The following is a 12211-nucleotide window of genomic DNA, read 5'->3' as shown; positions in this document are numbered from 1 at the left end:
TACAAGAGCCTTGAGGAAAAGGAGGACAGGCAGGAGGAGGGCAGACAGCTCTGCACACAGGCTGCAGACTCCTGCCCTCCTCTGGGCCTGTGTGTCAGCCAAGCCTCCTCGCTGTGGGGATGCAGCTGGGCCAGGAGGGAGGGGCCCAGGATGGATTTCCAGAAGGCCAACAGATAGTCAACCAACATACACTTCAGCGTGTCTAATCCATACCGGGGAAGGAGGACAGAACAGAGTCCCAGAGGGACACAGCCTGTCACAACCAGAAGGGTCTGCAAAACGTTTCTAGATCCTATATATATTTTCTAACAAATGAGGAAACTGAGGCAAGGAGCGTGGAAGGGGTCTGCTCACAGTCACTCTGTGAGTCAGTGTAGAGCGAGGTGGAGCCCTGTGCTCTCCCCCCATGTCTAACCCCCACTCTCGGTTTATGGTTTTGCAGGCTGAGAAGGCAGCAGCCTCGACCCCCTGCCCACCCACCCACCCCCAGGCTCATCAGAGCTGGGGAACAATTCTCTCGCAGCCACCCACAGCCTCCCATGTCTCCCAGACTGCTCACCTGGGCGTCCAGGATCTCCAGCCTCTGCCCACGCAGCAGAGCCTGGGTCCGCTGTGCCAGGACCAGGGGCTGCCCGTCTTTGTACCAGGTCACAGCAGGCTCAGGGACTGAGTCTGTCTCACAACTCAAGACAGCTTTGTCCCCAGCCCGCACCACAACTGTGTCCTGGGGGCCGCTGGGAGCCTGCCTAAAGGTGGGGGGAACTGAGGACAGGAGATGGAGCAGAGTAAGGTGCTGTGTCCTCCCCCTAGAACTCCCTGGCCCCAGCCACAGGAAAGCAGTCTACAGATGCCTACGAGGGTCAGACAGAAGACCTGAACCCCAGGGGTTGGCACAGACACAGGGGATTCAGAGTGAGAGAATCCAGGTCAGTCACACAAAGACATGCTGGGTGACCTGAGAAAGGCTCCTGCCCTCTATGGGCCTCAGCCTCCTACATGGGTTGAGATGCTCTGATGTCTCTCCTGGGCTCTTTCCTACCTGGATTAGAGCCCTCCACAGGGGCCCCAGAGTCCCTGTCCCTTCAGCAAACCAACTCCTCCCGCGTGTAGTAATTACCAATGTAGACGCCCCCACCCTCAGCTATGAGCCCTCAGGACTCGGCGTGGCACCTGGAGTATAATAGGTGAACATGCCAAACAAATGAACAAGCCCCAGGGCTATAAAGCACTTTCCAGGGAGTCCTGACCCATGACACCTTGGACCAGCTTTTCCCCAAAGGATTCCAAAGACCACTAGCCCTGCAACAGTCTCCATGCCCAGAGTCTGGTGACCAAACAGGCTTGGGAAAGGCCCCTTCCTGGGCCAAGCTCTTAGGGGTTTGTCATCCTGCTCCTCCTCAACTTCACCGTCAACAGAGCTTACTGCACACCAGGCACTGGGCTAAGCACTATGCACACCATCATTTAGTCCTTATACCAGGTGCCACCTTACAGATGAGAAATCTGAAGCTCAGAGAAGGGTCCTTATCCTGTGCCAGGGCGGACATCACTAATCAATCCCAACACTCTCTCCTGCTCAGCCAAGATGTAGCCATGCAGCCCAAGCAGCCACGACTAGTAGAGCAGAGTTGGCTGGGCTCAACAAACTCGCCCAAGGTCACAGAGCAAGTACATGCACAGCTGAGCTCCAAACCCAGGTGTGTCCAATTCTAGAGCCCATGATCTTAACCACCGTGCAAGACAGTGCCACCTGGACACCATCCCTGGGAGAGGGCATGAGGTGTCTCAGCCTCACCCGATGTTGGCTGTCCCTCTCCTGGTTGTGCTACACAAGTGGCTGAAGGCTTAGGGCAGAGGGCTGATTGAGCGAGCCAGGGACAGTGCAGGTAGGGGGACTGACAGGAAACGTACCCAGCACACTAAGCTGCACCAGCTTCTGGTCTTGGCCAGCGGCATTGAGGGCTTCACACATGTACACCCCGGAGTCTGATGGCTGTGCTCGTGCCAGCTGCAGTGTGTGGGTGCCTGCAAAGGGGAGCCCAGCCTCTCGCACCAGCAAACTGGTCCCAGCCCCCAGACTTATTCCCCCAATCCTAAATCCCTCCCAGGCTCACAGTCTGGCCCCAGATTTGGGAAAGCAATGCTGGCTCCCCACACAGGCTGGGCTGAAGCCTCAGTTTACCCACCAGGCAGGAGGAAGGCCTCTTCGCCCAGGGAGAGGGCCCGGCCATCCTTGTACCAAGTGACCTCAGGGCTCGGATGAGCATGGACATCACAAGGGAGGGAGACGCTGCTATTGAGGATGGTAGTGACCTTCTCTGAGGTCAAGCCTGTGATTCTTGGTGGGACTGTCCCCATGGCCATCAGGATAAAGAAAGACATGTGAGTGAGAATGCACACCAGTAGGAAGGCAGAGAGCCCATCCCCTCCACACATTTTCAAACAACCCTATGCAGAAGCCTCTACGTATTATAACTGTCTTACAGATGAGAAAACAGGCTCGTAGAAGGAGAGTCGCTTTCCCAAGGCCACACAGCTGGTCAGTGGGAGAGCCAAAATATGAAGTGAACTTTGAGTTCAAGACCTTGTGTGCTCAGCATTGTCACCCTCCCTCCCCAAGGCTGCAGTGGCCAACCACACCTGGAGGCAGAACTCACGACCACTGAGGCACAGAGTGTGTCACGAGACTGCAGGAGCTCAGGGCACAGATTCCGGGGGCAGTGTAACTCCCCACCCATGTGACCTCTCTGAGTCTGCTTCCACAGCCGGAAAACCAGGCTAACTTCATAGCTCTGCTGGAAGAAGTCAGCACAGGGAACGTGCCCAGACCTGTGCCAGCTACAAGCAAGTGCTTATTAAGTGCTCTAAGGCCTCAGGAGAGCTGTTTCCCAGCTGCCTCCAAAGGTACTTAAAATCACCTAGGGTTGCCCCACTAGCAGTCAAGGCCGCCCAAGTGCTCTCTGTCCCAGGGTGCAGCTGGTGCCAGGCTGGGATCTAAGCCCAGGATATCAGAAGCACCCAGATGGTGCCCTTGAGCCAGAACAAGATATTGTGTCTGCACCTGTCTGCCCCAGCCTGGCATGGCTGACACGCAGTGCTGCTCTGTGGCAAAGCCGGAGCAAGGGGGACCACAGGCCCAGCACACCAGCCTCACTTCAGCTGGGGGCCTGCTCAGCCCAGCTCACCTTGGACCCTGAGGGTAAAGAGCTTCTCTGCAGAGCCCGCCTGGTTCTCAGCCACACACATGTAGGTGGCAGCATCAGCCACCTCTGCAGTGAAAACCTGTGGGGTACAGGGAGATGGTGCCTGGGAGATGCCACAGGCCAGACAGCTCTGGGCAGAGCCAGAGGCTCCTCTGGGGCTCCTGAAGCCTGCCACTTCAGGAACTACTATGAGGGCTCCCTCCCACCCCTAGCAGGCATAATGGGCAACAGGCAGCTTATGGAGACCAGGAGCAGGACTGACCATGCCCCGTTGATGGGCACAGCAGACTGCTATCCATCTAGCCCTTTGTGGGACTTTTGGTTGGGGAGGGAGTGATGAGGTTGGCGCTGTATCTCTGCAGCAAACTAGGTGTTGACTACTGTCTCCCCCAACCCTGTGGAGGCCAGCTCTGTGATGTGCTGGGCTCCAGGGACCCCATTCACTTCCGTGTGCTGGATACTGGGTGGCTGAGAGTGCCAGGTACGGCCTGAGGCACCAAGGCTGGACACAGCCCTGTGGCAGATGGGCTTCCCAAAGAAGGATGCTCCGTGCCACGCTGGGCTCTAGGAGTGACATGCATGTTCATTCTTTTTTTCCAGGGGTTGCCTGAACTTTCAGGTGCTGTGTGTAGGCCTGTCTTGCCCAGCAAGGCTCCTTATATATAGTTAGATGATTATTTGTTTGGCTGAATTAAATCCCAGGTACATTTTAGGCAAAAAGCCTCAACTGGCACAGAAAATGGCAGCTCCCGGGCTCCAAGACAAGGAGGCCTGAGGTCCAAACAGCCATTGCTTCTTGAGTCCACCCGGGGAGCTGTCCTGACCTGCAACACTTGTCCTTCCTCCAGGACCTGTAGCCGCGGGCTTGGGGAGAAAGGCAGCCCATTCTGGAGCCAGGAGATGGTGGGCGTGGGGTTGCCCAGGGCCGGGCACTGTAGGCTGACAGTGCTGCTGGCGTTGACGGTCACCTCCTCTACCAGCTCCTCTGTGTCACCCAGGATCACAGGTGGGGCTGGGGGGTGGCGGAGAGGAGGATGTGGGCGGGTGGCCTGAGGCCCCCACCCTGAGGAAAGGCCCTGGAAGGAGGAGGATGTAGAGACAAGGGCAGCAGCTGCGCTTGGTGCCAGGATCTGACTGGGGCTCCTCATACCTTGCTCACCAAACCCTCCAGCCTCTGATGCAGCTAAGGCATCTGAAGACAGAGACGGTTGGTGATTTGCCCAAGGTCACACAGCTAGGAAGCAGCTAACGTAGAATTTGAGCCCAGTTCTACATGGTTTCAGAGCTCAAGCTCATCACCTCTGTATTACCAACCTCTGAGGACTGCAAGATTAAAAATGCTCTCTACCTTGATCCCCCTCCAGGCGGGAGCCCCCCACCAGCTCACCCCTGCCCAGGGACTCCTGCAGCAGTCCCTCCCCCAGGCCCGACACTCACTCAGAACCAGCAGCTCGTAGTGCAGCCAGTCCTCGCCCACCTCATTGGAGGCCTTGCATGAGTACCTCCCGGTGTCCTCCACGTGCACCAGGGGGATCTGTAGGACTCGGCCCCCTGCAGGGACAGGGGGACAAGGCCCAAGCTCAGGGGCAAGAGGTTCCCCCAAGAGCAAGGAAACACACTCTTCCTTCTGGAGGGGACCTGGGACACATCATTGCCCCGTCTGCTCTATCTGTGAAAAGGAGACAATAATCCCTCCCCTGCTTGGAGCATGGGTCAAGGTGAGGATCAAATAAAAGCACAGTAATGGCTTTGCTGTGTGCCACATCCTGGCTGATCATTTTCTGGCCTTATCCCACAATAATGACTCCGTGGGGTGTCTGTTGTCATTACTCCCAACTTGCAGATGGAAAAACTGAGGCTTCCCGAGAGTGCCTAGCAAGAGGGCAGTAGATCATGTTCAGGTGATCTGCCATGCTGAGCACAGCTCCTTGGTGAGACCAGGAGGGCTGGGCCAGCGTCCAGGCAGATGCTGTAGTCAGGAGGCTCTCAGGGGGCAAAGAAGGCAGCATCCAGGTTTCAGGGGGTTGGGAGCAGGATGGGAGGCATCACCTGGGGACCACTGTGATCAAGTGCTTACACAAGGGCCAGGAAACTCTGGGAACAGCCAGGGACAAGACAAGCATCTACATGGGTCTGGAGTTGGTCTGTAGTGGGGGCCAAGTTAGGGGTCCCTGTTTGCTCACGATTCTGGGTTGGGTGATCGCTGGCCTAGATTACAGGTGGACTAGTGACCAAGGTTGGAACCAGGGCTCACTGCATGCAGAGTCGAGGAACAGTGGCTAGGAATGGGGAGGCAGTGGCCATGGGCAGGGGTCAATTGATAGAGGTTAATCTATGATCAGGGTTAGACTTAGGACCCATGTATGATCATGGTCACTCTACACCCAGGATTAGGAGGCAGTGGCCAGGGTCAGGGGTCAGTGGCGGGACTGGAGCTCAATGGCTAGTACTAGAGGGTCAGTGGCTGTGGTCAGGGCTTGGCTGATGGTTAAAATTACTCTGCGGTCAAGGTCTGAGTTAGGGAGTCAGGGCATGACTGAGCTCACTGTGTACCCAGGATTTGGGGTAATCGTTCAGGCTGGAGGTTAGTGGGCAGGATAAGGGATCAGCCCAGGGGTTTCCAACAGGAGCAATTAGTGTGCCGTAAGCGTTGCCTCCTCCAAGGGGCCACTGTCTTTTGCTATAGCCAGGGTCCAAACCCTGTTATAACCCTGCTTGTCCGAGGGCTGGTGCAACCTCATCTCCCCCCACCCGCCCCTCCATTGGCTCAGACCTAGTGGGACACAGTACAAATCCTAATGCTAAACTATCTAGTCTCCCCTCACACCGGGGCTCTCAGCAGGGATCTGTGCCTCGAATCCCTCCCGGTGGTGGCTGGTCAGCCCGAGAGGGGTGGGACAAGCAGTCCAGGATGCTGGGCACTTCTGAGCCCCACTCCCTGTACCTTGTTGTTGTTGAGAATATACACAGCAAAACATAAACCAATTCATCCATTTTTACATGTACAATTCAGTGACATTGATTACATTCTCCAGGTTGTGCAACCATGATCACCCTCCTTTTCCGAGTTGTCCCTCCCCCATTAACATACACTCACTGCCCCCTAAGGTTCCTATCTAACCTTTCGAGTTGCTGTTGTCACTTTGATCCTGTATAGATTGTTCTTAAAAGAACACAATGCTCAAGGCAGGTAAGTCACTATTCTAAAATAAAAAGGTTATTTAAAAATTAAATAACCTTAAATAAATATATGAAGTGGTTAAAAGAAAAAAGCCAAATGAGCTAGGAGCTTCAACCACAGCGTGGTCCTCAAAGGCTGTTGGGAGCTTCTTCAGCGTTTGAGCCGTACGCCTTCTTGAGGAGCTTAATAAAGGAACCAACAATTTCTCCAACTTCTGTCCATCATTTCAGGACGTTAACAGATCTCGAAGCCCAGAAGTATGAGAACCTCATGGCCCAGAGTGAGAACCCCTGTTGTAAAATGTAGGCGCCAAAGCGGGCCCAGTCCTTGCCTTCAGACAGGCAAAGGACTTCTAGCCCCAGTTTACAAAGGACAAGAAAAGTCCAGTGAGGTCACAGACCCTGGCTGAGGTTGCACAGCAAGTAGAGCACAGAAGAAGGACTCAAAGGATTGATGGAAAGGAGGCTGAGGGGACCAGCTCTGATGTGGGTACAAGCCTGGCCTGACGTACCTTGCAGCACAGACACCCCGTCTGTGGCTGAGAGGGGCTGGTCTTCCTTGTACCAAGTGAGCTCCGGGGGTGGGACAGCATTGGTGTCACAGTACAGGTAGGCAGGGTTGTTCTCCACAATCTCCCGGTACTCTGTCACCCCGCCCCGGACCTCCTGCTCCTGGGACAGGATCTCGAAGCCTGCACTGGCATCGCCCACCTTCTGGAACATGGGGGGCACTGGATCGGGGCCGGGGTGGGTAGACAAAGGCATTAGGGATTCCCATCCCAGGTGCAGATATTCCACTATTGAGCCATTTCCTTCAAAGCATTTTTAAAAATTTACTCACTCCTTCAGCTTATGTTTATTCAGCAGCTACATGCTGGGCACTAGGAGAAGGTTCCTGCCCTCTGGAGCTCATATCTAATGGACTCTGAAAGATGCCTTGTAATGCGGAAATATTTTTCAGGGGAGGAAGCCAGATACCAGGCTTTAGCTAGAGTTTGTTTATGGAAGCACAGAGCACAAAATCATCAGCTTTAAGAACCAGAAGGGCTCTCTCCAGGTTACCTGATTTGATCACACACATTTTACAAAAGGCCAAACAAAGGCCCAGTGACTTCCCAAGGTAACGCAACTAGTTCGTGACAGAGCCAGGGCTAGAGCACAATGTCTCGCCTTTCTTCTCCTGGAGGAGGTGGTAGGGTGCTGGGTGCACCAGGCAGCACAGAAAAGGGGTCTGAGCGGCCAGGACACTCCAGAAGCATCACACAGCAAAACGTGGCTCTGAAGCCCGTCTGCCTCCCTGCCTCTCTCTCTTTCTTCCTTCCTCCCTCCCTCCTGCCCTCCCTCACTTCTTTCCTTTCTTTCTTCCTTGTATTTCTTTCTTTCCTTTTAAAGAAAATGTCAAGTATATGCAAAACCAGAGATAATAATATCATGAGCCCCCAGGTACCCACAACCAGATTTGACAATTATCAGCTCACAGCTGCTCATCTCGTCCTCACCCTGGATCAGTCCGAAGCAAGACCCCAAGTCTAATAAAGCAAGAGGCCCTAGCAGAGGGGTTAAGAGCATAGTGTTTAGCTCAGCCAGACCAGGTTCAAACCCAGGCTCCATCAGTTAAAGCTGTGATTTGGGAGAAAGTCAGCTCATCTCTTTGAGCCTCATTCCTAAGTGAATGCTGCCATTATTTCCACGAAGGCTCTCTTCTACAGGCACTAAGGGGCAAGGACTCCTGTTTCTGATCTGTAAAGCTGGGGTGCCGTCAGGACGCCCTTGAGAGCGCTCCGGAAATGCATTCATGTTTTGCTGTGGGTCTTTCTGAGGCGATGCCCTAAGCAGAGGGAATGGCTCCAATGTGAAATTGCAGGGATGGCGGGAGTCTGGGCAGGACCCGCTGGGCAAGGCTGCCTGGTGGGGCTGGCCAGGTGAAGGGTGCTGAGAGTCCAAGGAGCCAGGGTTAGCTCTGACCACCAAGTGCCCCCACCTGCTCCCGCTGGCCGGCCTGCCACACCCCCTCTGCTCCCGTAGTTGGGGCCCCTGGCCTACTGGCCAGCACACACCCTGGATGAGCACATTGAAGTCCTGGTCGTCCTCGCCAGCCACATTGGTGGCCACGCACAGATATCGCCCCGAATCGGAGACCTGCGTGGGCTGGATCTGGAGCAGCCGCCCTTCGCCCAGGATGTGCAGCCGCTCATGGGGGGTCACAGGCTGGGGGGAGCAAGGGAAAGAGGAGGCAGGGGCACAGAGATCAAAGAGGAGGGGACAAAAAGCAGCAAGATGAGTGTTGTGGTTGTTAGCTGCCGTCAAGTCAGCCCCCAGCTCACGGTGGCCCCGTGCACAAAGGGATCAGTTGGACCATCGCGATCCGTAGGGTTTTTATTGGCTGATTTTCCAAAGTCGATCCTCAGGCCTTTCTTATTCCTGGTCTGCCTTATTCTGGAAGCTCTGCTGAAGCCTGTTCAGCATCATAGCGACATGCAAGCCACCATGGACGGACAGGTGGTGGCTGCACATGAGGCGCATTGGCTGGGAACTAAACCTGGGTCTCCTGCATGGTAGGGGAGAACTCTACCACTGAACCACTGATGCCCCCTAGACAAGTGTATTTATATTTTAATAAAATTTTTTAAATGCAACATAGAGTAATGGGAATGTCCTGATAACAACTTTGTAAAACCATATCAATGTGCCTTAAAAATTGGAAAAAAAAATTTTTTAATGGGTAAATGTAGTAGAATTTAATGTGCATGAGACTTTTCCCTAGTTGAATTTCTTATTACAAAAATAAAGGGTAGACTGGGGGCCCAGGCTAGCTTTGGTGCCAGGTGCTTTAAGGACTGCCTTTTCTGGAAGATTCTAAGAAGAACCAAGAGGACCTAGAGGTCAGAGCCTAAGGCCACCCAGGGGGTCCCCACTCACCTGTCCATCCTTGTACCAGCTGATGGTGGGTGGGGGCACGGCCCAGCACTCACACTCCAGGGTCAAGGTGCTATTGACCTTGGTCTTCACTTCCTTCACGCCAAACTCCCCCAAGGGGTCGTCTTTGGAGATGGAAGGAGGTACTGAAAACCACAAGGGATCAGGCCTGAAGGAGGGAGTGCTGACACCCTGCATGCACCCTGGTCCTGAGACAGTCCCAGAAATGAGGGGCTGGCTCCGGAGGGTGGAGGAACAGAAGCCCTGGGGCTCCTCACTTAGGAGAGAGCATTTGTCTGCAATGGTTATGAGATAGGTCAGGTGTAGGCAGGGGAATTCTTAGGCTGACATCTGGGGGCCAATCCTGGGGATCCTGAGGTCTCAAGCTGTGGAGCCTCTGGTTGCACTCCATACTGGAGTGGCAGAAGGAGGCCAGGACTGGTGTGGGTCTGGGAGTCCACGTGGCGCATGTCCTAACTCTCCGTTCCTTGCTCTTAGTGTCCTTAGCTCCAAATGGAAATGGCCAAGCCCACCCCAGCTGCCTTGTGAACCTCAGAGAAGATAAGTACTGGGCACCCTGGGGGTCCAGTGTGGCCCAGGTGCTGGTGCTCTGGAAGGTGCTAGACTCACTGAGGACTTCCACGTGGTAGTTCTTCATGGCCTCCCCAAGCTCGTTGGTGACCACACAGGTGTACTGGCCTGCATCTTCCTCCTGGGCATTCAGGATCTGCAGCCCATGGGTACCTGCTTGGGGGGCAGCAGCCAGGGTCACCTCACAGCTGCAGCCTCATTAGGCACGAGGCTCAGGCTCACTAGTCCCCTTCCTGTGACCCAGTTTGATAACATGTCACCTGTCCCCGCACTCCTCCCGCTGAGAGCATCACCTGGGAGCAGCTGGATGTTCTGGGAAACCTCAAACGGGGCCCCATCCTTCATCCAGGTGATGGTGGGGGAGGGGAAGGCCAGCGTCTCACAGATCAGAGAAATGGGGTTGTTGATGGTCACAGTCACCTCCTCGTCCGCACTGCCCTCGGTCACTCCCAGGATGGTGGGAACTACTGTGGTGGGGGACAGGAAGAGCACTCATGAACAGGGATCCCCAACCCTGAGGAGCCTCATGGAACCAGGAAAGCCTCAGACCCTGGCACCTAGCCTTGGTGCCATCATTATCTGCATTACACAGACGAGGAGATGGGCACTCAGAAAGCCCATGCACAGTGCAGCCAGACTTGAACTCAGGCCCAGCTGACCCAGCACCCAGGCTCTTTACCACTAAGCTGGATAATTTGTTATCCTCAGTTTCCCAAACAACCTCTCAATATCTAGGTTATCTATGAATGTAACCAGAACCTTCTCAATTCTGTTTATGTTTCCAGTCTATGTCATCCCCTGAGCAAGGAGCCACTGTTCTGTTCCCTGCAGGATGGCATACCTCTGCTTTCATTGGCCCTAAAATGTCTTCTTTCAGCCCCTGCAGAGGATGCTCCCTTTCCCCACTAGCATTTTCAGAAACAAGTTTTACCAAAGCAGCCTGTGTCCCCCTCATCTTTATAGAGTCCCTGCTTCTCCATCCTAACAGGACAGTATGTGGTACACTGGAGAGACAGACTCCCTAGGTGTGAATCCACCACCCCAGGGCCTTGCAGGAGTCACTTCTCCTCTCTATGGCTCAGAAGCCTCAATGGTGACATGGGGACAAGCATATCTCCCACTCTCCCACCTTCAAGGGTTTTTGTGAGGATTAGCCAAACAGGCCTGGCCCGTGATACACGTTCAGTCAATATAACTGCTCTTATTGTCGTTTGTTGAACTTGGAGAAACAGAAGAAAGATAGTAGAGTGCTTTATGGGACGACATCTGTATGGAGCCTAACACCTTGGCTCTCCCTCCTGCCAGCACCCAGGGTGGCCAGGAGATGCCCCGGCACTTACCCAGGACACTAAGCTGGATGTGCTTGGTCCTCTCCCCCGCCATGTTGGCTGCAATGCAGGAGTAGTGGCCAGCGTTGGACAGGTTGGCCTGGAGGACCTGCAGGAGGGCTCCATCTGGGGAGATGTAGTGGACATCTCCACTAGTCAGGGGCTGACCATCTTTGAACCATGTGACCTTGGGCTGTGGGTAGCCTGTCCACATACGAAAGGAAGCAGGTGAAACACTTCAGCAGGCTTGATCAGGCTGGCTCAGGGGCTGAAGTCTGCTCTGGAATGGGGCAGGGGACACAGATTCTCCATCCAGGTCCAGAGGCCTGGGCAGGAGGGCAGGACACAGAAGCAGCCACCAGGCCTGGTGTGGGCTCCTTTTCTATGTGTTTTGGTTGCCTTTTCCTCACTGAGGAGTGGGCAGAGAAGGCTCGATACAGATAGGCAAGATAAGAAGGCAAGTTATTCTTTCCTTCCTTTCATCCATTTGCCCATCCACCCTTCCTTCCTTCCTTCCTTCCTTCCTTCCTTCCTTCCTTCCTTCCTTCCTTCCTTCCTTCCTTCCTTCCTTCCTTCCTTCCTTCCTTCCTTCCTTCCTTCCTTCCTTCCTTCCTTCCTTCCTTCCTTCCTTCCTTCCTTCCTTCCTTCCTTCCTTCCTTCCTTCCTCCCTCCCTCCCTCCCTCCCTCCCTCCCTCCCTCCCTCCCTCCCTCCCTCCCACAAGCATTAATGGAGGCCTGATCAGCCTACTTCTTAAAAGCAAGGATAGCAAGGCTTCATCTCTACTTTGGACACGTCCTCAGAAGGGACCAGTCCCTGGAGAATGACATCATGCTTGGTAAAGTACAGGGTCAGTGAAAAAGAGGAAGACCCTCAACAAGATGGACTGACACAGTAGCTGCAACAATGGGCTCAAGAATAGCAATGATTGTGAGGATGGTACAGGACCGGGCAGTGTTTCATTCTATTGTACACAGGGTCGCTGTGAGTTGGAA

At 54.5% G+C, this 12211-nt stretch overlaps 1 protein-coding gene across 4 annotated transcripts in view; it reads right to left on the bottom strand.

The window, feature by feature from the left end:
• The window catches only part of HMCN2 (hemicentin 2), a 160810-nt gene that overhangs the window by 43328 nt on the left and 105271 nt on the right, over positions 1 to 12211 (bottom strand). For 3 of the 4 annotated variants that reach the window (XM_049896977.1, XM_049896979.1, XM_049896980.1), the window contains 12 exons: positions 11231 to 11422; positions 10184 to 10357; positions 9930 to 10046; positions 9303 to 9445; positions 8441 to 8591; positions 6896 to 7114; positions 4641 to 4754; positions 4028 to 4215; positions 3186 to 3282; positions 2187 to 2348; positions 1912 to 2025; positions 560 to 762 (listed from right to left, as the gene is read on the bottom strand). In XM_049896977.1, the coding sequence (XP_049752934.1) occupies positions 560 to 762; positions 1912 to 2025; positions 2187 to 2348; positions 3186 to 3282; positions 4028 to 4215; positions 4641 to 4754; positions 6896 to 7114; positions 8441 to 8591; positions 9303 to 9445; positions 9930 to 10046; positions 10184 to 10357; positions 11231 to 11422 (1874 nt within the window). The remainder of the gene's footprint in view (positions 1 to 559; positions 763 to 1911; positions 2026 to 2186; positions 2349 to 3185; positions 3283 to 4027; positions 4216 to 4640; positions 4755 to 6895; positions 7115 to 8440; positions 8592 to 9302; positions 9446 to 9929; positions 10047 to 10183; positions 10358 to 11230; positions 11423 to 12211) is intronic. The other variant, XM_049896978.1, reaches the window with a different exon arrangement.

Source organism: Elephas maximus, chromosome 9 (genome assembly GCF_024166365.1).
Source record: "Elephas maximus indicus isolate mEleMax1 chromosome 9, mEleMax1 primary haplotype, whole genome shotgun sequence".
Lineage (NCBI taxonomy): Eukaryota > Metazoa > Chordata > Mammalia > Proboscidea > Elephantidae > Elephas > Elephas maximus.
Note: the sequence above shows the minus strand (reverse complement) of the source record. Positions and strands in the feature narration are given on the sequence as shown.